We start from the raw sequence: 26,202 nt of genomic DNA on the forward strand, positions 1-26,202 counted from the left end.
AAACTTTGAGATTTTGATAAAATTTTGAATGATTCGTTGTGATTTTGACGGAAATCATGCAAGGCGAAAATTGACTGCCATTTCAATTTCAAGGGTGACGGAAATTGGAAATTTTGATAGAAATTTTGACAATTTTGTGGAAATTTAATACACCATGTTAGTAAGTTTGTAGTTGATTCACCTTAATTTTCTTTTTTTTTTTTCTTCAAATATCATATTCATTTCAACACCCAAACAAGCCACCTTTCAACAAGCATAACCTAATACCTTCAAAATTATTAGTATAAAGATGACAATCATCACATTTTTCTCCCCTAACCCCACTTATTCCTTTTTACTCTTTTCCACACCGCCTTCTAATGGATTTTCAGAATTAGACACACTTTTATCTCCACAATCTTGATTTGAATCTAAACTTCTAGCATCCTAGACTTCCTCTAACTCTTGATCAGCACGATTCAAATGTCCAATATCTAGAGGCTGAATAATATTTCTAATAATTGGAGGCTGAATAAAATTCCATTACCAAATAGAGTAGCTTCCTCCTTCCCTATGCTTGTCTTTTGAGATGTAGGGACAACAACTGTGGCCTGCCTATTTTTCAAAACTAACATGGCAATAATTGGGTCCCTAATTACAGGATCATGGGTTTGGTTACCACCCAAATTAGCCTTATGCAGGAAGCCCATATGAGAAGAGCCTCCCTTTGGATCCGAACAAAAGCCCAAATCAGCCTTTCCTAAACATTGGGCCTATTCAACTAATTGGCCCAATTTAGTCAATAGAGGAATACCTCCTTTTTCAATTACTCGGGCCAAGTCTAGAATAAGAAGCATGAATCCAGGGCCAATTCTATTCACAACCTCTTCCCCGAATGCTGCCCTAGCCGCCTCTATAATCATCTCGACACCATCCAAAACCCTAGCTTCCTTCTCACTCTAGTAGATCAAATTCAATTGATTTTCAATAGCCCCATGTTTAATCAACTCCATCACATCTCCACATCAATGGCACAGCCCTTGTTCCCCAGACTTCAAACCTAGCTTTTCAAAATGAACTTGACTACCTTGGCCAACATCTTCACAATTCTAGCCTTCCACCACCACTACTCCATAATCTGTCTTGTAAAGAATTGTCTGCTTCTACACTCCCAATTTCCTTACGAAAGCCCTTGACTATCTCGCAGAAGAAGTTCCTGAAGCTTTGCCACCCATCGCTTTTTCCACCCCCAGAAGTGAAAATTGAGAAACTCTTCCCTTTCCACCCCAACCCTAACTCCAAATACTTACCCACCTTCGTCCATCCAATTGATATCTAAAGCTTCATGATACCCATTTGAACATATCTAAAGCCCCTTTACAAACGACTAAAAACAGACAACCCATCAGCAAACCATATTGCAGCCTATTTGGAAAATCTAACCCCCTCTGTTGCAAGACATTGTTCTCGACTACAAGCAAGGACAGAATCTCCCCCACCTTGCCTATTCACCAAATTGAAGGATTTTCCTTCAATATGAATCAATCGATTCGACATCAACTTCCGCAAGAGAATTCCTTAGTTCGAACACATGTGAGAGAGTAAGGACCATTTCACGAGAGAGAGAAAGAGAGAGGGAGAGGAATCTTACGCAAACCAGGTTTGGGATTTTTTTTCTCTAAAGTAGATCATTAGTATTGATTTCTCTCAAGAATGGCAATACTATCTTTAAAAAATAGTTTCCAAACTAGAGAATAGAGGCCAAAGGAGCGATCAAATTGGAGAAAAAAGAATCACTCAAGAAATCCTCACAAGAATCAAGATTCCAAACATGTTTATTGCTCCCCACACGGACTCGAAAATAATCCAACATAATAGTCAAAGAAGCAAGCTCATTAGTTTCTCTTTCATCCTCCCAAAGTGAAAATCCCATGGAAGAGCCCCCTCTTGCAAAACAAGAAAAAAGCTGCAATAGGAGACTCATGCAAATTAGAAAGAATAAACATATGAGGGAAACCAATAGTCAAAGGAACATTCACAATCCAATTGTCTTTCTATAATTGGATTCTCTTTCACTACTCACTATATAACGAATGTAGGGAAAGAAAGACCGATATATTTGATACATAAATTTTTTGAAGGACAGAGTGAGTGATACTAGTCCTTGCAATAGCAACCCACCATTTGTTAAAGACCAAATTTACTACGAATAACCTAAAGTGAGAGTTCGGTTCTGAGGGAAAACGTTGTAACCATCACAATAAGGAGATGTTTACGAGCACCAAATTACCTAGACATAGACCTCCTTTCCATTTAGACCTACCCACAATGTACCAACCTACTAATGATCTCCCTTTTGCCCACCGTCGCCCAACCACAAGAAATCCCTCATCAACTTCTCCAATATGTGAGCAAATCTCACCAAAATTCTAAAAAGGGATGAATAATACGAAGGAATAGAATAGAAACAAGCACGAATGAGAGTGATGCGAACTTATGAAGTGAAAAAGGCTCCTTTTCCACCCATTCAACCTCAAAACCAGGTCTCATAACAAATAAGGTCTAGGATTACCACCTAAAGGAACCACTAAATAGGTAATAGGCAGCTCAAAACCCTGCAAAGGGCTCGAATCCAAGCCTAATCCTACCAAACAACTCTTAGAGAAATTAATATTTAGCCCCAACACCTCCTCAAAAACCTATAGAATAGTGAGACAATCAATGCATTTTCCTGAATCTATACTCCTTTCATTTCTTCATCACTGGGCTCAGATTGAAACAAATGTTCAGATTTACCTAAGTCAGTCAAATTGATCTTGACAGCCTTAGACCTCTGCACAGTCTTCGCATCCAACTTCTCAATGCCAATCAGGAAGGCAACATACTTTTGGGATCATGAACTCCATCCCAACACTTAGAGATGAGATGAACAATGAACAAGGTCAACGGTTGGGTCAGAACAACCATAACAAACACGAACAACGTGAACAACTACAAATGACTCGCAAACAGCCCTAAGAAACTAACACACAAGCCTAATGGTACCAAACAACCATTAACAAAGTGCCACAAGTGAACGACCAAAAATGGTTGGATCTTTGGACAAAAGACATGATCAACTTTATATTTAGTATGGAAGTATTTAAGTCATTCAAGAAGAAATCGCAGCAAAAACGATGCTCAACAAGCTTTCATGTGCCATGTGCATGGGGTAGGAGAGCGTGGGCAGATTTGCAGCTCCTCCAATGATGAAATTTCAGACTAATGCATTGGCAAGTTCTGTGGCTATATATAGGGTTTCCCAAAAATCTAAAGGGGTTCTTGAGATTCTAAAATAGCAGTGATGTCTAAGAATTTTTCCAGTGACCACTGTATTTTCCAGCAACTCAGAGTTATTTCTGTTCTCTGGTAGTGTGGATGATCCTCCTATAGTGGCAGGTAGGCATAGGATTATGAGGTTTAGGGTTTGATTTGGCAGCAGCTACACGCACTTGGTGTTGCGGTCAGATCTAGTCAAGTCCCTGTTTTGGCACGTGATCGGCCGTGACTCCCTCTAAAATCGGATGGAGGCACTAGGTCTATGCACGAATATGTTTTACAAAACCATCATTTGAAAGCAAGTTAGAAGCCAATTACGACTGAATATTTGTTAGGACACAAGATGCATAATATTTCACAAAGCAAGAAAAAAAATTTACTTCATTGACAAGCTCTTTACATTGAGGTGCACTTTATATACAACATTTTTCAAACTCCCAAGAATAAACACATTCGGCAACAAAATACATGTTTAGCATCTGTAATATCTTTCTACCAATCTGTTTACATGTAAAAATGGCAGTCTCTTGGAGAACTTAAAAAGTGGGGCTCTCCTTCAGTTTGAACCTGAAATTTGTCAAGGAATAGTGTGAGCAACCACGAGTTCAGTAGACATTCTTAATTCCCCCTTATCGAATAAGGATTTCAACACTTTAAGATATGTTTTTATATGCATGCATAATCATAAGGTGCACAGACACTCTTTATTCTAAGCAATATGCATGAACACTCTTTATTCTAAGCAATCTCTTCATCTAAAATTACCTCACAAAACATCCAAATGGCATGCATTTACACATTTTTTCAAACATAGCAGCACTATCCCCACTAAGTGCACATTTTACCTCAAACAAGGGCCAAATTCAAGCTTGGCCAGCCACCGCTTAATGCAGAAATCCCTCCGGAAGTTTAGGGTTTTTCACCCAAGGGAGACACAATCCCTACTTGCTCAAATTCCGCAATATCACAACCACAAACAACACATAGTGCCAACTATTCACACGATCGCAATTCAACATATGCATACACAACCTATGCCATAGCAAGTAAAACCATCATACTTACGAGATGGATATCTATCACATGAAAATTTCTCAACTAGGCAAAATATGCATCTATGATAACCAAAGAGAACATATATGCAGTCATATCAAGTAATAAGAGAAAAACAATCCTGAACCCCTTATTAGGATTCAATTCCATGCAAGTTTCTACCCCATATTTCCTTTGAATACCCAAAATCCTTCAGTTAATAAATAGAAGTTAAGAATGCCTACCTTGATTTTCAGTTTCTTCGAACTTAGTTTAAGTTTCCATCTGAGTTTCCAGTACTTTTTTTCCTGATTTTCCCTGAATTTCCCTGATTTCTTGCAGAGTTTTCTCTCTCTATCGCTCTCTAGAACCAGGGTTTACAGCAAGAGTTTGTGGTATTTTCTGTGTTGTGTCTGCCCTGCAGCTCTGGAATGGACAAGACAGCAGCTACTTGCCGCCAGCTGTCTGCCAAGTGTCTCCTTCTAGGCTGAAAACGTGGCAGGACTGCGGGAGCTGGTAATGACAAAGGTCTTGCAGTGCTGCCATCTGTGTACTAGGTGTCAACTGCTGGTTTGTGAAGCTGCCAGGTGGCTGCTGCTGGTTTGTAAGGCTGCCAGGTGTCACACCTTTCAGCATGCCCCATCTTTTTTTTCCTCTCTCTCTCTCTCTCTCTCTCTCTCTTTGCCCCCAAATTTTTTGCTGTTTATGTTTTTAGCATGTCCCCCATACTTTCCTTTCATCTAAGCCCCCCCTACCACTAATAAATCAAAAGGAATTTCCAATATCAGTTAACACAACTTAATTAATACATAACATGGTTAGTATGTACTTGTTTAATGCAAAACAAAGCAAAGTCAAGCTAATTTATCAAAGTAGTTTAAATTTACTGTGGCCTAAAGGGCATGGTTATCACAAATCTTGCTGTAGTTTAAATTTACTGTGGCCTAAAGGGCATGGTTATCGCAAATCTTGCTGTGAAACCATGTTATAATATTGGGTAAATTGTAAGATCTAATCACAATGATAGGTCTCTTCTCCATTTATAAGATATGCCAAGTACACAACAATTACTTTATTACTCTCACTAATTCATGCACTAACTCATGCTTACTAACACAGCAATAACACACAGCAGTGATAGTAACTAAAGTAACCAGTAGCAGTCCCTAATCATGCAAGGTTTGGAACAAATTATTTGGTCGATTAGGAGGGATTTGGCTAGTCAAAAGTCTGGGGAGGATTTATTGGCTATTGCATTCAAAGGTTTTGGAGGAGTAGAGATGGCTCGGCATTATGAGATGCAGATTTTTTGCTGTTTTCTGGAAGGTTTGGTTGAAGCAGGATGCTCATACATTCAAGGGGAAGAAGATGTTTTGTCCATGGTTTGGGACAGGACTCAGTATATGGCCTCATGGGCTTCTGCAGCCAGTTGTTTCAGAGAGCTGTCTTTTTCAGATATGCTGCACGTTTGGGAGGGAGTATTGTTTGGATGTTTTTCCTTTTTCTTTATATATCTTCTAAGGAGGATTTCTCACGCTTTTTTTGTAAATTCTTTTCTTGTCAATAAAATATCTTCTTTTTTATCAAAGAAAATAATAATTTGGTGAATTAAATACAAATGACACACATTCATGGCCTGCACAATAATCGTAACCAGAAATTAAAAAACTAATAATAATTTTTAATTAAGATAAATTGAATATCTACATTCAGAAAAACAGAAAGAAGAGATTCACCAGATATGGACTTTGGGATAAACAATAAAAAATTTTAGGTATAAAATTCTAGCTCAATTCACGTGCACAAGATATCAAAGCTAACATTTAAAAATATTGTCCAAAAAGTAACTCAAAAACCATACCTGCTGCACAGAAAGCAAGAAAAAAAACAGAGGGTCCACAAAAATTGCCACCAAACAAGAAATGACAAAGAACTTGTTCCATTGTTGAACAACTTTAGCATGAGGGTTCATGACCCCAGGAATGTACGGTAATACAAAGGAGAAGAATCTCCTTGCCCAACCTTTGGCATCCCCATAAAGAGCATTATGGAACTGCAAACACGCAAAATAAATGATAACTACATAACTGCATTCAAGTTGTAGTCCAGAAGTATCAGTAGGAGATTATCAGTTCAAAGATGAAAGATAACAGCTGACAACTAATATATATATATATAGAAAACCACAATCAAGCTGAACAAAGAATAGTCATACTTAGCAACACAAAAAAGAAAAAGTGGAGGTGTTATAATCTTCTTTTGTTAATGCAAAAAAAATTGCATGTACCTCGGATTAAAACCATTACCAAACCAGAAAATCACCCAATAAATACCAATCCCTCCACAAATTCATGATTCACCATATTAGTATCCAAGGATAGGTAATTCCATCATCACCACCACACATTACCACTAAACAATATATATCACCCCCAGTCTACCATCTTCCATGTCATCAGTACCACCAATATTTTTATTGTGAGAAAGTAACAAGATTTGGAGTAATTAAGCACTTGACCACCTATCTAAAACTCTAAGAGTCAACAGCTAGTATACTTTTTAAAAAATTTTAGCAAATCAAATAGCATTTGTTTGGGTGGTCAACCAGCTTCCTGAGGGAAGTTGATCACCACATTAGTCAACCTAATCTTGGGGCAGCTATAACAAGCTTATGAGGGCTATTTTTTTTTATTTCAATAATAAAAGAAGGTATATTAGATAGAGAAAGAGAAATTACAATGAACAAGAACAAGAAGTCCACCCCAAAATAAAATAAAATGAAATGAAAAAAATTGAAAGGAAAAAAGAAAAAAAAATAAAAGAAAATTAACAATTAAACAAGGAATCCCCTCTTCAATCCTTTTCCTTCATAGTTCACTAAACTCTTCAAGTTAGCTAACTCCCTTTGACCCTTTTAGCTCTATTTTTACACTCATCAAAATGCCCTTCACTTCCCCCAAGATCACAAAACGTTGAATCCAATTCATCCATAAGTCCTTGCATTTTAAATCCTTCCATGAAGTCTCCTAGTGTTGGTAAAATACCATCCTTGCACTGCAGCTCATTACCCAAATCGTCAATTTCAAATATAGAGACCCCCTCCAATCCTTCCAAAGGGAATGGCAGTACATATGATAAGTCCCCTAAAATGTCATTGGAGTAAAAAAAGTATCCATATTGTTCCCTAATTTTATCCAACAGTAAACCCCCACCACAATCAAATTCACTAAGACCACCGCTTTCATTATCAGATAAATCCCCCCATTTCATTACCTCCTTTCCTTTGCTAACCCCATCACAAGAATTGTCAGTCTTTTTCTTAGCATGTATGTCTTCCACGATAACTTTCCTTCTAAATTCCTCTTTAAAATTTTTGGCACTACCTCACCAAAGCACTGTCTTTTTTCTTTAGACAATTTTTTTCATATACGCACCCATTGGGGCAATCTTCCAACGAGTATAAACGTTGGGACCCTTAGATCCCTTTGCCTTAAGGTTTGAGGCATCAAATATCCTACCCAAAACACCATCACCTTTGTAAACCTCTATTGTAGCATCCTCTTGCTCCAGAACACAATCATTGACCAAGACACCCAAATAGTTTGAAACAAGACTTTCCTTCATCACCTCTTTCTCTTTACCCCTTACAATATTTTTGCTTCTTTCCTTTGAAGATGGCAAACTCTCTTGGCCATCAAGAATCTGCTTAGAAATTGAGCATTGCAAGGTAGATTTTGTACCTAGAATCTGTTTGGAAGACAGTATATCTGTTACATCCCTTATCTGCCTACACCCAATAATGGGAGAATTCTGAGTTTGAAATGCAGGAAACTTCTGATCTTCCTCAATTTGGCCTCCAACTATTGGCGAATATTGCTCTAGCTAAGAAAATCCTTCCGTAACAGCTTCACGTGAGTGCTTTTTTTTTTTTTTTTTTTAATCCATCACTCCCACGCAATCATCCCTGATCTATATAAACTCCATTAAAAGGGGACCTTTTGGGCATTATTTGAGAACTGAATAGTTCCTTGAGCATTTTCCCCAGCCTCTTGGGTCCGATCCACATTATTAAAAAATGGGCCTATTTAAAGGACTGGCCCTTCTGGCATTGCCACTCCCTTTGGCAGCATCCACTAATTCGAAACTTAACTTGAAGCAATATTTCTACTCGGACGTTTTCAGGATGCCCCTAATACCAACGAATAGCAAGTGTTTTTCCTTGTGTGGATCCTATTTCAATGGGAACTTGATGAGTCGATCTGCCTACACGTCTTGCTTTTATTGCTATATTAGGAGTTACTCCACATATTATTTGATGTAAAACATATTGAGAATGATCCAACTTAGAAGAAACCTCCTTTGTTTCCAAAGCATGGCCAAATTCATTTTTACCAAGACTATGGATCTTCTCAATAATTTGGCCCAACTTAGTTAAAAAGAAACTCCTCTTTTAATCACCTAGCCTAGGTCCAACATGAATACAATACTTCCTGGCCCTATATTCTTTGTCACGACTCACATCTAACCCAAGAACAACCCTAGCCTCCTCTGCTAGCTTTCAAGCTCCTTCCTAAACCCAAGAAACATGGACTATATGGACATTCTTCTCCAGTCAAACAACTTTGGTTCCTACAACCTTCAGAGGTTGCTGACAAGTTGGTGACTGGTTAGCTGTGGTATATTCCGACTAATTAATGGCAACTGGAATCTCAGCCTTGTTTATTTGAACCCAGCTACCGCACTTACAACATCTATCTTCCTTATTGGCCACCATAACTCAATCTCCAGAAATAACTTGACAATTGTGACCCTCACTTCCATCTATATTACCTTCCAGCATAACCTACTCCACAATCTGAAATGTGGCTAGCTGTCTACAACTATTTCACCCATATCTTTTCTTAACTCCTTCCCCAAGTTGCAGAAGACACTTGCAAAGCTTCACTATCTTTCACCTTTTGCACCATCAAGAATGAACACGGAAAACCTCCTTTGATTCCAGAGTTTGGAACAGGGTAATACCTTTCTTGTTACTCTACATGACTGAGAGAGAGAGAGAGAGAGAGAGAGAGAGAGAGAGAGAGAGAGAGAAAGAGAGAGAGAGAGTTGAGGCTTGGACCTTGGGGAGAGGAAAAATTTTGCAAAAGTGCATGCGCGCGTCTGTGCACGAGACTCGAGAGAATTTTATTTTGAGATTGAAAGAGTGTTCGCAGCAGAGCTTGTAATGTTGGATAGGAGAGAATTGGAGAAAGGGATTGGAGTACAGTATGATAGGATTAGGCAAAGAAAACATTATGGAAAAAATTTTTATTTGTAATATATATTAAGACAATGAAAAAATATAAACAAAGTTCCCACAGTTTAAGCGTTTTTCCTTAGGGACCAAGCAGGAAATCCAAGGGATCCAATCACAAACCACCAAAAATAAGGCTCTTGTAGCAATGCTATGTGACCATTTTGGATCAAAACCTGTTGGAAAGTTTCAAATCTATTTAGTCAACTTTCCTATTTTTTCTAAGAGAATCTCAGCTGTAAATGTGTGAATATCCTAGAATATTTAGTTTCCTTAGAAGTTAGCATCTTTGGTTCTTTCCTTCTTGGTTCTTTCCTTCTATTCTTCTGTTGTACATCTATTTATAAAGACCTGTACCTATGTTACGATCAATGAGAATTATTTCCACAAGAAGCTATCTCATTCTAGATGGTATCAGAGCTAGGTCCGGCTCTTGGCCCTGTGTAAACCCTAATTTCCCTTGGCGGCTCCAATCTGACCCTAATATCTATAGGGTTTTTTTCCTTGTTCAACTCTACCCTAATCTCTTGTGTTGTTGTAACCATTGTTGAAACCAAACCTGAAACTAGTCCTACCCATTCTGAACCTTACTCTGTCCAAATTATCAATATACAATTGAATGAGGCCAACTTCTTGCGGTGGTCACAATCCGTCAGGATGTATATTCGTGGAAGAGGGAAGATAGGGTACTTGACTGGTGAAGCTAAGGAGCCCGAGAAGATAGACCCATCTTATGTTATATGGGATGCTGAAAATTCCATGGTGATGGCATGGCTCGTGAATGCTATAGATGAAGAGATTAGTGCTAATTACAATTGCTACTCTACTGCAAAGGAACTCTGGGACAATGTGAGTCAAATGTACTCTAACCTTGGGAATTACTCTCAGATTTATGAACTGCAGCGGAAGATCAGCAATACTTATCAAGAAGATGGCAGTGTAACAAGGTATTTCAATGTTCTTAAGGGTCTATGGCAAGATATGGATTTATTCAATGATTATAAATGGAAAAATCCTGCTGATTGCAATCACAATAAGAAGATGGTGGAGAATGCAAGAATTTTTAAATTCTTGGCTGGATTTAATGATGAGTTTGATGAAGTAAGGGGAAGAATCCTAGGGAGACAGCCTCTACCCCCACTCGGGGAAGTATTTTCTTAAGTAAGACGAGAAGATTGTCGAAGGAGTGTGATGATGAAGAAAAAGGAGGATGAGACTGGAAAATTCTGCTCTACTTGGTGCCAATAATCCTGCTCCTAATGCTGCTGGTAACACAGATTTGGCTACTACCAATATTTCTGCACAAGAACCTTACTCTAATCAAAGGAGGTTGGAAGATAAGCCTCGACTATGGTGTGACTATTGCAATAAGCCACGCCACACTTGTGAAAATTTCTAGAAACTCCATGGAAAGCTAGCAAAATGGAAGAGCAACAAATCTGGACCCTCTGGCAGCAATCATACAGTCCCTAGAGCCTATGAAGCTAATTTCCTAAGTGCTAAACAAGTGGATCATCTTCTTCAACTGCTGAAATCTACTTCTTCCTCTAGTCTTCCTACTGATTCATTGGCCCAAATAGGTGATAACTCTAGTGCCAAACGTTGTTTCTTAAATCTTGCACCATGGATTATTGATTCTGGTACATCTGATCACATGACCAGTACCTCACAATTGTTTCAATCTTATTCTCCTTGTTCTAGTAATAAAAAGATTAGAATTGTAGATGGAAGTTTTTCATCCATTGCTGGACCAGGTTCTGTCCAAATCTCTGAAAAAAATAGAACTCAAATTTGTCCTTCACGTCCCTAAACTTGCTTGTAACCTGCTGTTTGTTAGTAAACTCTCACGGGATTCTAATTGTTGTGTCATTTTCTTTGATTCCCATTGTGAATTTCAGGACCAACTCTTGGTGAGGATGATTGGCAGTGCAAGGATGATTGATGGACTCTACTACTTCAATGAGACTTTATTCAACAATAAACAAGCTCAGAGTTTGAGTAGTAGTACTAGTTCTGTTTCTGTACGGGAACAAATAATGCTTTGGCATCTTAGACTAGAACATCCTAGTTTTCTCTATTTAAGACATTTGTTTCCTAGCTTATTTAAAAAACTGGATCGCAATTCTCTTCATTGTGATGTTTGCCACATATCCAAAAGTCACCGAAGCACCTATCAATCGAAAACTTATCATTCTTCTAAACCTTTTTATTTAATTCATAGTGATGTTTGGGGTCCCTCAAAAATCACTACTACTTCTGGTAAGAAATGGTTTGTTACGTTTATTGATGATCATACACGTTTGTGTTGGGTGTACTTATTGAGTGACAAATCTGAGGTTGAAAAAAATTTTCAGGATTTTTATAATATGGTTGAAACCCAGTTCCAAACGAAAATCAGTATCCTTAGAACTGATAATGGTACTGAATATTTTAACAAATGTTTACGAACGTTTCTTTCAACAAAGGGTATTCAACATCAATCTACTTGTCATGACACCCTACAACAAAATGGTATTGCTGAGAGAGAAAATTGCCATTTGTTAAGAGGTTGCACGGGCCCTGATGTTTTCAATGCAAGTTCCTAAATATCTATGGGGTGATGCTATTTTAACTGCATGTTATCTCATTAATAGGATGCCTACTCGAGTGCTAAAATACATCAGTCCCTTAGATTGCCTAAAAAAAATGTTTCCTAGATGTCAAATAACATCAGTCCTGCCACTAAAAGTATTTGGATGCACTGTTTTTGTTTATATACCAACCAATTTTCAATCCAAGCTTTATCCTAGCGCATAAAATTGTGTTTTCCTTGGATATGCTCCTAATAAAAAAGCGTACAAATGTTTTAACCCTCTAACCAAAAAAATTCATATAAGTATGGAAGTTGTTTTTATTGAAAATCAGCCTTTTTTTGGCCATAACAATCTTTAGGGGGAGAAAAAGGAAACTGAAGATGAGTTCTGGCAAACCTCTAAGCCTCTTCCAAATGTTTTCCTTGACATTGACATCCACTCTTTAAAGGGTTAGGAAACTGATACTTTAACTGGCGAAAATAATGGAAATCCTAGTCTACCTATACAAGGCATACCTGATTCACAAACAGGGGGAGAAGTACTATCAAATATTCCCTCATCTGAGCTTCGTGTTTATGCCAGAAGAAGAAATCATCAAAATAATAGAGCTCTTTCTTCAAATCCAAAGCAAGGCCAATCATCATCACCTACACAAGTTGGTCCTCCTTCACATACTCCATGTACTATTTCTTCTCCAGATCCTTGTTTTGATAATTCTTCTGATCTTGACCTGCCCATTGCCCTTAGGAAAGGAGTTAGAACTTGTACCACACATCCTATTTCCATAGACTCTCCGATTCTCATAAGGCCTTTACTTCAAATGTTTCTCATCTGTTTATTCCAAGAACCATTCAGGAAGCACTAGATCACCCGGAATGGAGATTGGCTGTTCAAGAAGAGATGGATGCACCAATTGCTAACGGCACTTGGGAAATTGGTAACCTAGCAGAGGGGAAGAAGACTGTTGGCTGTAAATGGGTATTTACAGTAAAATTCAAGGCTAATGAGAGTATAGAAAGGTACAAAGCAAGACTTGTGGCGAAGGGGTTCACTCAAACATATGGAATTGACTACCAGGAAACATTTTGCTCCTGTAGCCAAGATGAACTCAATCCGTGTGTTGCATGGATGCACCAATTGCTAACGGCGCTTGGGAAATTGGTGACCTAGCAGAGGGGAAGAAGACTGTTGGCTGTAAATGGGTATTTACAGTAAAATTCAAGGCTAATGAGAGTATAGAAAGGTACAAAGCAAGACTTGTGGCGAAGGGGTTCACTCAAACATATGGAATTGACTACCAGGAAACATTTTGCTCCTGTAGCCAAGATGAACTCAATCCGTGTGTTGCTCTCTCTAGCAGCTCACTCTAACTGGCCCTTATATCAACTAGATGTGAAGAATGCCTTCTTAAATGGAAACTTAGAGGAGGAAGTCTTTATGGATCTACCGCCAGGATTTGAAGGCAAAGGTGGCAAAGGCCAGGTGTGCAGATTGAGGAAATCATTGTATGGACTCAAACAATCTCCTAGAGCTTGGTCTAAACGCTTTGGGAAGGTAGTAAAGAGTCATGGACACAACCAAGGTCAAGCCGATCATACTATGTTCTATAGACACACGAGTGAAGGTAAAATGGCTATCCTTATTGTCTATGTAAATGATATAATTCTGATAGGTGATGATAACAATGAGCTAGAGAGGTTAAAGAAGATCCTTGCTCAGAAATCTGAGATCAAAGACTTGGGCAACTTGAAGTATTTTCTTGGTATGGAATTTGCAAGGTCAAAGAAAGGAATTTTTGTTTCCCAATGCAAGCATGTGCTTGATTTACTTGGAGAAATAGGTCTGCTAGGATGCAAAGTAGCAAAAACACCTATAGAGTCGAACATAAAACTCCAGCTAAGACAGAAGAAGTGATCAACAGAGAGCAATACCAAAGATTGGTAGGGAAACTCCTTTATCTCTCTCATACACATCCTGACATAGCCTTTGCAACAAGTGTGGTAAGTCAATTTATGCACGCACCAAGACCCGAGCATTTTGATGTTGTGTATAGGATTCTAAGGTAGCAAAAAGGGACTCCAGGTAAAGGCTTATTATTTGGAGGACATGAGAATTTACAAGTTGAAGTACACAGTGATGCAGATTGGGCTGGAAGTATCACTGATAGAAGATCAACTTCTAGCTATTGCACCTTTGTCGGAGGAAACCTAGTAACATGGCACAGCAAGAAAAAAAATGTGGTGGCAAGGAGTAGTGCAGAGGCAGAATTTAGGGCTGTTGCTCATGGAATTTGTGAAGCACTATGGATCAAAAGGTTGCTGGAAGAATTAAAGATACTAATTCACTACCAATGAAACTATATTGTGACAATAAAGCTGCAATAGCTATTGCTCACAATCCAGTTTTTCATGATAGAACTAAACATGTGTAGACAAGCATTTTATCAAGGAGAAAATAGATGAGGGGGTAATCTGTCTGCCATATATCTCGACAACTGAGCAAGTTGCAGACATACTAACAAAGGGACTGCCGAAGAAACAGTTTGAAAACTTCATTAGCAAGCTGGCTATGGCAGATATCTTCAAGCTAGCTTGAGGGGGAGTGTTGGAAAGTTTAGTCAACTTTCAGTAAGGGATCAGCATGTGGTGTTGCTGCAGGCCTCCTCCTTCCAATGACATCCGATCTCAAGGTAGCAAAAGGAGTCAAGGATGACGAAGTTGAGGAAAATCTCTCAGACTCTAAAGATCTTTGAAATTTCTGACTTTGAAAATGATTTGTTCGTCAACCAACTGCGGACTGATTTAGATATGGGAGGAGAGTGTGATTAGGGCCAAATCTCAGAGAGAATTCTTGCTACTGAAGATGGGGAGTTACCAAAGATGAACTTATTTCCCTCACAAGACACTTAGTTTCTAGGAGATAAGATTCTTCATTTGTCTTCTAACATTGAACAAGAAGATGTTAATACTATAAAGAACAACTTAGACCAGGGCATAGCATTGATTGTATAGGGGCCTTTGTCCCCTGTTCCTAAGCATACTCTTGTAAGGGTGGACCTAGTTGCAAATCCTCACGATGCTAGGAGGGGTATTGATGTAGAGGTAGCTATTCCTTCGGGTAATCAAAACTTATCCAAATCTAGAAAAGGTATCCTTCCCCTTCCCTCTCAATTTTCTTTTGATGTTGTATGCCATGAGGAAGGTCTTGCTAGGGGTAGTGCCTCTTCTAGGGGGTAGTGAGAGAAACTGCAAAGATCCAAACTAACTCCTGAATGACCTGGGTTTGAAACTTGTGAGTCCTGCTGCAATTGAGGTTATATTGGGATTGAGTCTAAAAAATTATGCAAGGAGAAAAAAGAAGGTTTAGAAAGAACTAAAGAATTTGATTTCTTCTATCAACTATAGGGGTGGAAAGGGAGCAAGGAGAGGGGGTAAATTAGTTGAATTATGAAGATTGTAAGCTGGAACGTCAGGGGTCCTGGGGATGTTAGGAAGAGGAGCTTGGTTAGGGAGGTTTCCCTTAGGAGTTCTCCTAGCATTGTTTTGTAACAAGAGACTAACCTTGAATCAGTCGATGTGAAGGTCAATAGGGGATTCAAGAAGGGCATAATAAGGATTGGGTTTTTGTACCATCTCAGGGATTTGTGTGGGGCATTCTTGTGTTGTGGGATACCTATACCATATCCATAGTGGACAGCCTAATGAGTTTCTTTTCTCTTTCTTTCTTGTTAGAGGTGAGACTCCGAGGTCAATGGTGGGTTTCTTTAGTTTATGGTCCTTCTAGGCCTTCTCCAAGGATCTCCTTTTGGGACGAACTATATTTTGTCTTAGGCTTTTGTTCCCCTAAGTGGATGGTGGGGGGTAATTTTAATGCAGTGAGATTTCCCCGAGAAAAGAACAAGGGAGGCTGGGTTACTCCAACAACACAAAAAATTGATTTATTTATTAGGGAGAGTGGCTTGAGTGATATTCCTTTAAGTAAATCAAACTTTACTTGGTCATTGGGCAAGGATAGGGTTGTGACTAGTAGACTTGATAGGTTCCTTTTCTCTAGTGAGTGGGAGGATGAGTTCCCTAATCTTTTGCAAGTCACCCTTCCTAGAGCCACTTCTGACCACTTTCCTATTTTACTCGAATCTAGGAAGGTATCTTGGGGTCCTAGCCCCTATAGATTCGAAAATATGCGGCTAGAACACGAAACCTTTCAATCTTTGGTGAAAGAGCCCTGGAGTGAGGAGGTGAATAGGGGATGGGAAGGTTTTGGATTCATGAGGTAATTGAAGAGGCTGGAATAAAAGTTGAAAGAGTGGAATAGGGAGGTGTTCAAGGACATTAGGCTTAAAAAGACTCATATTCTAGGTGAGCTAACTAAGCTAGATAGTTGGGAAGAAGTTACTATTCTCTTAAGGGAGGAGGAGTTTAAAAGAATATCCTTAAAAAATGACTTGGAAGAGGTGATTTGTAAGGAAATTAGAAGCTGGAGGCAGAAGATGAAGCTTAAATGGGTAAGAGATAGACAAATAGTGGAAGGGTTAGTAAGACCCTTTGCCTAGTGATAAGATAGCTTGGCTAGAGAGACCTTTTGAGGAAGAGGAAATGAGATCTACCGCCTTTGCAATGGATAGACATAAAACTCCAAGGTTAGATGGTTTTAATTGGGCATTTTTTTATGATTGTTGTGCAGTGGTTAAGGATGACTTGATGAAGGTTTCCAATGAATTTTATTGCAATGGAATTTTACGTAAGAGTATTAACTCTACCATCATAACTTTGGTGCCTAAGAAAAGCAAGTCTATCAAGATTTCTAGTTACATACCTTTTGTTTTAGTACCCAACATTTATAAAATAATCACTAAAGTACTAACTAGAAGGTTGAGTGTGGTTCTTGAAAAGACTATTCTAAGGCCCAAAGCACTTTCGAGGGGGAAGATAGATAGCGGATGCGATTTTGATTGCAAATGAAGTCATTGAGGATATTAGTAGAAGGAAGAAGATGTTTACATTTAAGTTGGATTTTGAGAAAGCCTATGATAGGGTGAGTTGGAATTTCAGGATAAGATTTTTATGAAGAAGGGTTTTGGAGAGAGATGACGGAGATGGATGAAATGTTATATGTCTAATTTGTTTTATACGGTGTTAGTGAAAGGGGAACCTAAATCTTGGTTTAGAGCTACAAGGGGGATTAGACAAGGAGACCCTCTTCCCCTTTTTTGTTCATCTTAGTGGCAGATTCCTTAAGTAGGATGGTTGATAGAGCTGTGGTTAAAGGTTTAGTGAAAGGCTTACAAGTGGGGAGGGAGGAGGTAATGTTTTTGCATCTTCAATCTGTTGACAATACTATCTTCTTCTTAGAGGATCATAGGTTATTTTTTTTTTACCCAAACAATCTAGGGCTTCTTCATATTTTCAAAAGGTTTTAGTTTAGGGCTTAAGATCAATTTGGGAAAGAGTCGTATCGCCACTATTAATTTTTTGGAGGAGCATGGTAAGGAGTTAGCCTTGAAGGTAGGTTGTGTTGCTTTGAATTTCTGTTATCTTATTCAGGAGTGCCTTTGGAGGGAAATCCTAAATTCACTAGTTTTTGGGACCCTATTGTCGAGAGAGTAGCTAAGCAATTAGATGGTTGGAATTTTTTCGATAGGACGTAGGATTACTCTCATTCAAGATTGTATTTCTAGTATCCCGATATATTTTTTGTCTATTTTCAAAATTCCTATGGGAGTGGCTAGTAGGATCGAGAGAATCATAAGAGATTTCTTTGGTCATGGGTGGGGGGTGTAAGGGATCATTTGGTGAGTTGGGGGTGGTATGTAGGCCTAAACAGGAGTGCGGCTCGGTCTTGGTAATTTGATGTCTAAAAACACAACTCTCTTGGCCAAGTGGCTTTGACGGTTTCCTTTAGAGGCCTCTTCCTTGTGGCATAAAGTTATAAAAAGTAAATTTGCACTTGATGGGAATGGTTGGGATACCAATTCAGGTCTTAGATCTTAAGTCCATTTCTCAGATTTATTCCCTAGACTAAATTTATATCGGGTAGGGGCAATATTATTCACTTTTGGAAAGTCCTATGGTTGGGGAATGTTGTTTTGTCCACCTCTTTTCCTCACCTATTTCACTTAAGCTCAAGACAAGATCTATTTCTTCTTTCATTGTCGAGCTAGGTGGTCCTTAACCTTCTTGGGATTTTCACTTTAGGAGACCCTTGAATGACAACGAGATGGAGGAGCTATTGTAACGTCCCTCAATTTCTTAACATAAAATATCACATACTAAATAAAATGGTCAACCCGAACCCGTGGGTAGCGGGGACACCTGTCATACACAGCGGAAAACGTAGCAGCAGTACACATAAAATCTCAAACATCCCGTCATAAAATATAATACCAGAGCTTTCTATAACATTATGATACTGTACTACTATACATCCTCATATACATCAAAATATCTCTAGGGTCAAACACAAAATAATTCTAACCCTAGTACAAAATCCTACCCTCCTCACGGGGTAATCTCACTAATCTCAACGGCGGCCTTGACCCGCCGGTCTCTCAGGAACTCCTGAAAAATGTAATAATATTGGGGGTGAGACACTTCTCAGTAAGGGAAAATAAACTAAATACAGCTGTGTGGCAACATGAATATTTAATGCATTTATACGTATATAGTACATTTCATAACTCCATAAACATCATCATATCGTACTGGGTAAACATATATTTTCACATCTGTTAATAATTCATATCATACATAAAATCATTTGTTATAACTGTAGTACTGAAAATAAACACAGGATGAATAGCTAGCTAGTGTCATGTATTACCCCCCATGACGGGTTGTGCAGCCCGAAGGCGGGACCCGACAATGGCTGGCCGACCACTGCCGAATCAAATATGTCTGTAAGTACGATGAGCCCGCCACACCCTGGTCCGGACTGCCAGGTGGACGTCCACACTCTACTGAAAGCCACATCGACTATCCATCTCCCATCCCCTCGTGGGACGGTAGCACTAATAAGGCCTCGTGCCAAAATGAACCCATAGCTACGGTACCGAGCTCCTGGTCTGAACTAAACTAACATCCTGGTTGTGAAAACATATAATACATGATCATACGTAACATCATTACGGCCTCGTGCCGAAAACATAGATACGGCCTCGTGCCGAAAATATAAATACGTGGCCTCGCGCCAATAACATAAATACAGCCTCGTGCCGATAACATAAATACGGCCTCGTGCCGATAACATAAATATATGGCCTCGCGCCAAAAACATAAATACGGCCTCGTGCCGATAACATAAATATATGGCCTCGCGCCAAAATTGTTTCAGGTATATATATACTGAAAATATCTCATTTATCACACAATCGTCAAAACCATCACAACATAACTCATATTTTCATAAATGCCTGAAATCATGCTTGGTTCGTAAAATCTTTCACATCATAATACATTTCACATAAAATAATATTCATGCCACACATATGCTGTTAAAAGTCATACTTCATATTCTAAAAACGTGAATTATTTACATCTCATACATACATATACATTTTAATCATCATAGCAGTATTTTCCCAATCATACATTTCATGCGTAATACACAATATAACATATGCTTTTCTGAAAATAAATTTACTCATAATCAATAATAATTTGTATGAAAAATTACTGCTTTAGTTTATTCCCTTACCTGACTATTGAGAAATTCCTTAGAACCCAAAATTTCACGCCCTTGGCGCCTGAAATTTAATTCCTGCAATTTACATTTTTTCCCAGATTAATTAATCTATTTCTCCAAAATAATACTCATCTAGCCTTCCTTAGGCTCCATATACCTCAAATTAATATTTAAACTATTATTTAATATCCCTACTTAATTTTTCAAATTTTGCCTGCGGGTCCCAAAATTACACCCGCGGCGCTCATCCGAGCCCTAAATTTCAAAAATCCTATTTCAGTCGCAGATGCTTAATATTTTAGCATTTCTAAATTAATACTAATTAATTAAAAATAAGCCCCTTAATAATGGCCGCACCCCAAATTTGGAGTTTTGGCCCGACACCCCCACGAGAATTCCGTCCCACTAGACTTGTAGAGAATCATCCCTAGATTCTCGTGGTGGTGTCCGTTCGTTAATTGGGCTTATATTTTGCAAGAAATTAAAGAAAAAGGGGGAAATGGCTTACCCCAGGGAATATGCCTACGCCGCTCCTACCATCGATCCGCTCCAGTAGAAATGACGGCAGCAGCGAATGGAGTCCAGTGGTATCTTCGGATTTTCGATCGGGCGAAAATCCATCGCGAAATCGAGGAGAGAGGGAGAGAGAACGTGAGGAGAGAGAGAGTGTTCTGAGAGTTGCAGAAGAATAAAAATAAAGAAAGGAAAAGTAAAGAAGAAGAAGAAGAAGAAGAAGAAGAAAGTAAAGTAAAATAAAATAAAATAAAATAAAAATTCATTCCTTCAAGAAACGTCCTGAAGGTTTCTCTTTTTACCTATATAATTATATTATATTACATTTTTTTTTTTTTTTTCCTTTTTTACTTTAATCCTTATATATATATATATATATATATATATATATATATATATATATATATATACACACACACATATATCTTTAATATTGTTTATTTAATCAATTCAATTTAATAATATTTAATTAATATTAATAATATATTTTATTAACAAAAATAGAAATAAATTTTAATTATTATTATTTTTTCTTTTTCTTTTAAATCCGATTAATTAATTAATTAATTAATTTTAATTATTTATTTTTATTTTTATTTTTATTTTTTGGAATTCATTCCACTAATATTTTATATCTCTTTTTGGGGTTTTTACAGCTATCCTCCTTGTTAGTCTTGCTGAATAATTATCGAGTCTCATTGGAAGCTGATATTCGTTCTTGGTCGTTGGGGCTTGGATCCTTCGGGGTTCTATTCCTACAAATCTATTTTGTGAGCTTTTGCCTAGCTCTGGTTTTTCTTTTCCTACCTATAAAAGTATCTAGAAGGCCAAAGTTCCCCCTAAAATCAAAGCTTTTATCTGGCTGGTTGTGCTTAAAAGGATCAACACCAATAACTTGTTACAAATTAGAATACCGTTAAAGGCTCTATCTCCAAATATATGTGTGCTTCATTTTAATTGCTCTAAAACTGCTTTGTGTCTTTTCTAACATTGTGATTTCGCCCAAAGGATTTGGAGCAAGCTATTTAAGTATTTTGGGGAATGCTGGGTTTGTCCAAAGACAGTGGGGTTTTTGGCAATCCATTTTGTTGGTTTTGGCAGGAAAAAGGAGGGTAAGGAGTCATGAATTGTGCCTTATTTTCTGTTTATTGGGGTTTGTGGATGGAACAAAACGCGCACATTTTTACAGGGAAGAAGTTGTCTCTTTTACTTGTTTTGGGGGAAGATATAACATTTGGCATCTCTTTGGTGGGTGAGTAATGGGAACTTCAGGAGGGAGCGCTTTTCATATGTTCAGCGTTGGCTTTACTTGTTGAAATAATAGGGCCCGCTGATTTTTTTTAGGTTGTTTCCAATGTTCTTTTTGGTTTGTCATTTTTTATTTTTCTGGGGTAACCCGGAGTTTTGAAAGGAGATGCTTTACTCTCTCCTTCTTGTACATTCATATTCTATCAATGAAACTCTTTTCTTATCAAATAAAGAATGATTAAAAGAGCACAAAAAAAGAAATCAGGACACATGTCATCCCAAAATGGTGCATACTCCCCTGAACTGGGCAGAGCACACTGGTCACTATACGCACTGCTCCACTTTTAACTTTGATCTTTTCGACTCACTTTCCTATGAATGTTTTAGAATGGAAGCCCAAATTTATGTCAAAAAGCACCCATTTCTTAATTTTTAAGTCCAAAACACCCTTGCAAGTTTCAATAAATTAAAATTCTAGGTTTTCAATGGTTTTAGGCTTAAAATTATGAAAATTTAAAGGTCAGAAGAAGTGTAGACCGAAATGGATTATTGCCTCCCAAACATGTAAGTACCTAGCTAACTTCAAACGTTACCTAATTTCAAAACACAGTCATGCACCCTCACATAATCTAATTTCAAAGCATTATCTTTCCTTCCTCTCCTTCTAGCACCATTCACAACTTCATTAGCCACCAAAGTTGCATTCCATAATTTGACAGCCACTGATTAAAGCAGTTTGTGCATAAGTAATTATTATGACGAACACAAGTCAACCAATTTGAAAGAAGCTTGATTAAAATTCAGGTCTTTCCTTTCTCCATCTCAAACACAACAATTCTTACTTCCTCCACATCAAACTAAGACCAAAAATGATTTAGTTCCTTTAAATTCCAAAGATAAATTGGAACAAAACCAACTACCGCTATAAAGTTCGGTTTGTGGGTTCATCAAATATTGTACTATGAAATTGAAGTTTCACATACATTGTTGGCCCACAACCTAATAGATTAAGCTTTTTAGTAAAATGGTAATCTAAAATGGTATCAAAGTGGGCTACCAAGAGGTCTTGGGTTCTAGTCTTGCTGCCAGCATTTATTGTGTCGTGTTTAAAAGGCATTGTATTCCTTGGAATGGGTGTTATGTGTCACTGGTTTATCTCTCCATGTGCTGTCGGACTGCATATGTGGGGGAGTGTTAAAGCTTGCTATACATTGTTGGCCCACAACCTAACAACTTAAGCTTTTAGGCATGGTGGTAATCTAAAGTTGTTAGGTAAAATGGGAATCCAACATAAAATAATAAGGCCAATAGTTGATTTTTGCTTTTTTTCCTTCCTCAAACAAACCTATCTGCCTCTAACATTTTCTAGAATCTAAAAAACCAACTCTGTTGCCTTTTCTTGAAGTAATTCCCCCATGGTCCCCTTCAGTCTCTCTGCTAGCTTCAAAAATTACCCCTACCATGTTTTGTAGCCCACACAAACTCCTCTTTCTCGATCTCAACAAAAGATACATGTTTCCCTGTAAATTTCGTGATATGGTACATAGAGGGAGCCAAACTATTTAAAGAGGCTACCTTCCTTCCAATTTTGAAAGAAGCATAGCCTCCCTTCTTTGCTGCAATAGCGGGTCACATGACCAGGCTCAAGAGCTATGAGAACCTTAGAAGATCATTTTAAAAGGACGAAGTTGTTTTGGTGGGGGAAAGAGATGCAAAAAAGGATGTAATTGATGTGTGAACCTTCAAAAGGATGAAGGCAAATAGAACTGAGGTGCAAAGTTTAGAATTATTTTGTTTAGGCATTTATCGAAGCTTTCGAAGGTACTCGATGGTGCGCAAAGGTTGCCTCTGACTTCGGGATTCAGAAGGTCGCCTTTGAATGTTGTAAGTTTCCTAAGGACGGATAAAGAAGGACAATGGCACTCAGAAGGTCATCAATGAGTTAATGGTGAACTTGAAAGCAAAGAAAAGTTTTGCAGTTGTTCATTTTATTTCCTGGTCAATGGTGAAGTTTTCAACTGATCAAATCAGTATCGAAGGGTGGATGATCATGAGGGGGGGGGGGGAAGGGATTTGAAGGGAGGGGTTTTAGGATAGGGAAAAGGGAAGGTTCATTGCAGCATATACTAAATAATCTGAAACACCAAACAAGTTAAATTATGAAGTGCATTAGTTGGAACATGAGGGGATAAGAGACTTTAGGAAGAAGGGTCTGATTGGGGAAGTATTGACTAGACTTTCTTCCTAGGGAAGTATTGACTAGAAATTCTCCCAATATTGTGCTTATTCAGGAAACTAAGCTTGAGTGTGTGTGTGTGTGCATGTGCGCGTGTTTTTTATTTATTTATTTATGGTATAGTGTGTGCTTGTTTGGGGCGGGGGGGTGTTTGGGAGCATCTGGGAGGGTAGATGTAAGGACTAGGAGTTTCTCCCCTCTCAAGGTTCAAATGGGGCATTCTTATTTTGTGGGACACTCGTTCCATTTACAAAGATAGTCTTGCTAGGTCTTTCACCCTTTCTATCCTAATAGACGTGAGAAGCAGGGGTTAGTGGTGGGTCTTTTATGTATACGGGCCTTCTAGACTTGCTTTCAGGAGCACATTTTTCGATGAATTCTATACTGTTTTTTTGGGTTTTGTTCCCTAGATGGATCATAGGTGGTGCCGTGGTGATTTCAACGTTGTCATGTTCTGGGGAAAAAACGAGGGCTAGGAGGACTATTGGGCATATAGCATTTTGATAGGTTTATTAGGGATAAGAGATCTCCCTTGGGTAACACTCATTATTCTTGGTCTACAGGTGGTGTTAGGGCTATTGCTAGTCAATTTGATAGGTGTATGTTTTGCATTGAGTGGGTAAATGAGTTTTCAAATATTTCCCAATTGTTCTATCTAGACCTGTGCCTAATCACTTTCTTATCTTGTTTGGGGTCTAGTACGGTTTCTTGGAGCCGTACTTTGTTTTGTTTTGAAAATATTTGGTGAGATCATAATTCTTTTTGGTCTTTGGTTAGGAATTCTTGGAGTGCTAATCTGAAGAGGGGATGGGAAGCGTAAGGTTTACAAGGAAGCTTAAGCATGTTAAGGACACCTTGAAGAAGTGGAATATGGAAGTGTTTGGTGATATTAGGATTAGGAAGGCTAGCAATTCGGGAAAGTTGGATTACCAAGATAGAAAAGAAGAAGATGTTAGTCTTTTGGAGAGTGAGGTTAATTGGATTTCCTTGAAGAATGAGTTGGAAGACTTTACTTTCAAGAAAGTGAGAAGTGGGAGAGAATAAATTTAAGTGGGTTAAATATGATGGTTGTAATTCAAAATTTTTTCATATGCTAGCTGATGGGAAGAGGAAGAACTTGATAAAGGAGTTGGATTTGGGTAGAGGTGAGATCATTTCGGATTTTGGATGCTTGTTTGATTGTTTTTGAGGTCATCGTTTTTCACTCTAACCTTTATACTGTGGAGGATGCCTTAAGACCTATGATTTAAGGGTCAATGTGGTATCCCATTTCTAGTGAAGGGTACTGCATTTGGGATGGATATGGAGAAGGCTCCAAGTCCGAATGGGTTTAAGATGGCTTTCTTTCAGGAATGTTGGGATGTCATTAACGGGGATTTGCTGAAGGTGTTTAGTGAATTTTAATGGAATGGGATTCTGAGTAAGAGCATTAACTTGACTTTTATCACTTTGGCGGCCAAGAAGAGGTTTATCAAGATTGCAGATTATAGATTTATCAGTTTAGTATCCGGTGCGTATAAGACTATACCTAAAATGCTAACTAATAGGCTGAGTGTGGTGCTTGATAAGACTATTTCAAAAGCTCAAAGTGTGTTTGTGGGTTGTCGATGCTTACTTTGATCGCCAATGAGGCAGTGAAGGATACCCAGAGGAGAAAGGAAAATGAGATCATTTTTAAATTGGAATTTTACAAGATTCATGATAGAATCAGAGGGAATTTCTTGGAAAAGATATTTGTGAGAAAGTGTCTTGGGGAGAGGTGGTGATTGTGGTGAGGGGTTGCATGTCCAATGTGTTCTTCTCTGCTATAGTGAATGGCAAACTTAAATCTTTGTTTAGTGCTTCAAGGGGTGTTAGATAATGGGATCCGCTCTCCCTTTTTTGTTTGCGCTAGTGATTTTTATGTTTTAAGCAGAGTGGTTGATAGGGCACAGGATAAGGGTTTAATGAAAGGTTTGGAAATGAGCAAGAAGGGGGTGTTTGTTTCTCACCTTTAATTTGACAAAGATACCATATTCTTTTTAGGTGATCACAGTTCTTCTTTTTGAACATTGTTTGAGTCTACTTAATACTTTCGATCGGTTTCTGGGCTTAAAATTATTTTGGGAAAGTGTGGTATTGCTGTTATTAATTTGACTGCTGTTCAAGTTTGGGAGTTGGCTTTACTTGCAGATTTTGGTATTCTGGATTACCTTTGTCTTATTTAAGGGTCCCTTGGGTTGGTAATCCTAGGTTGGGGAACTTTTGGCCTTTGGGATCCTGAACTAGAGAGGGTTTCCAAGCATTTAGATGGTTGGAAAGGTGCATTATTTTCTCTTGGGGGCGCATTG

The 26,202-nt window shown here is 38.3% G+C and overlaps 1 protein-coding gene and 1 long non-coding RNA gene across 4 annotated transcripts in view; both read right to left on the reverse strand.

Annotated features, from left to right (window-relative positions):
• LOC131146494 (probable cyclic nucleotide-gated ion channel 20, chloroplastic) overlaps positions 1 to 26,202 on the reverse strand; it is a 168,215-nt gene that overhangs the window by 124,607 nt on the left and 17,406 nt on the right. For all 3 annotated transcript variants that reach the window (XM_058096128.1, XM_058096127.1, XM_058096129.1), the window contains one exon: positions 6,191 to 6,382. In XM_058096128.1, the coding sequence (XP_057952111.1) occupies positions 6,191 to 6,382 (192 nt within the window). The remainder of the gene's footprint in view (positions 1 to 6,190; positions 6,383 to 26,202) is intronic.
• On the reverse strand, positions 3,658 to 4,983 carry LOC131146495 (uncharacterized). Its single transcript, XR_009134376.1, has 2 exons — positions 4,575 to 4,983; positions 3,658 to 3,864 (listed from the first exon to the last, which is right to left on the reverse strand). It is a non-coding gene; the product is annotated as an uncharacterized LOC131146495 (long non-coding RNA).

The sequence above is a fragment of the Malania oleifera genome, chromosome 13 (assembly GCF_029873635.1).
Source record: "Malania oleifera isolate guangnan ecotype guangnan chromosome 13, ASM2987363v1, whole genome shotgun sequence".
Taxonomy (NCBI): domain Eukaryota; kingdom Viridiplantae; phylum Streptophyta; class Magnoliopsida; order Santalales; family Ximeniaceae; genus Malania; species Malania oleifera.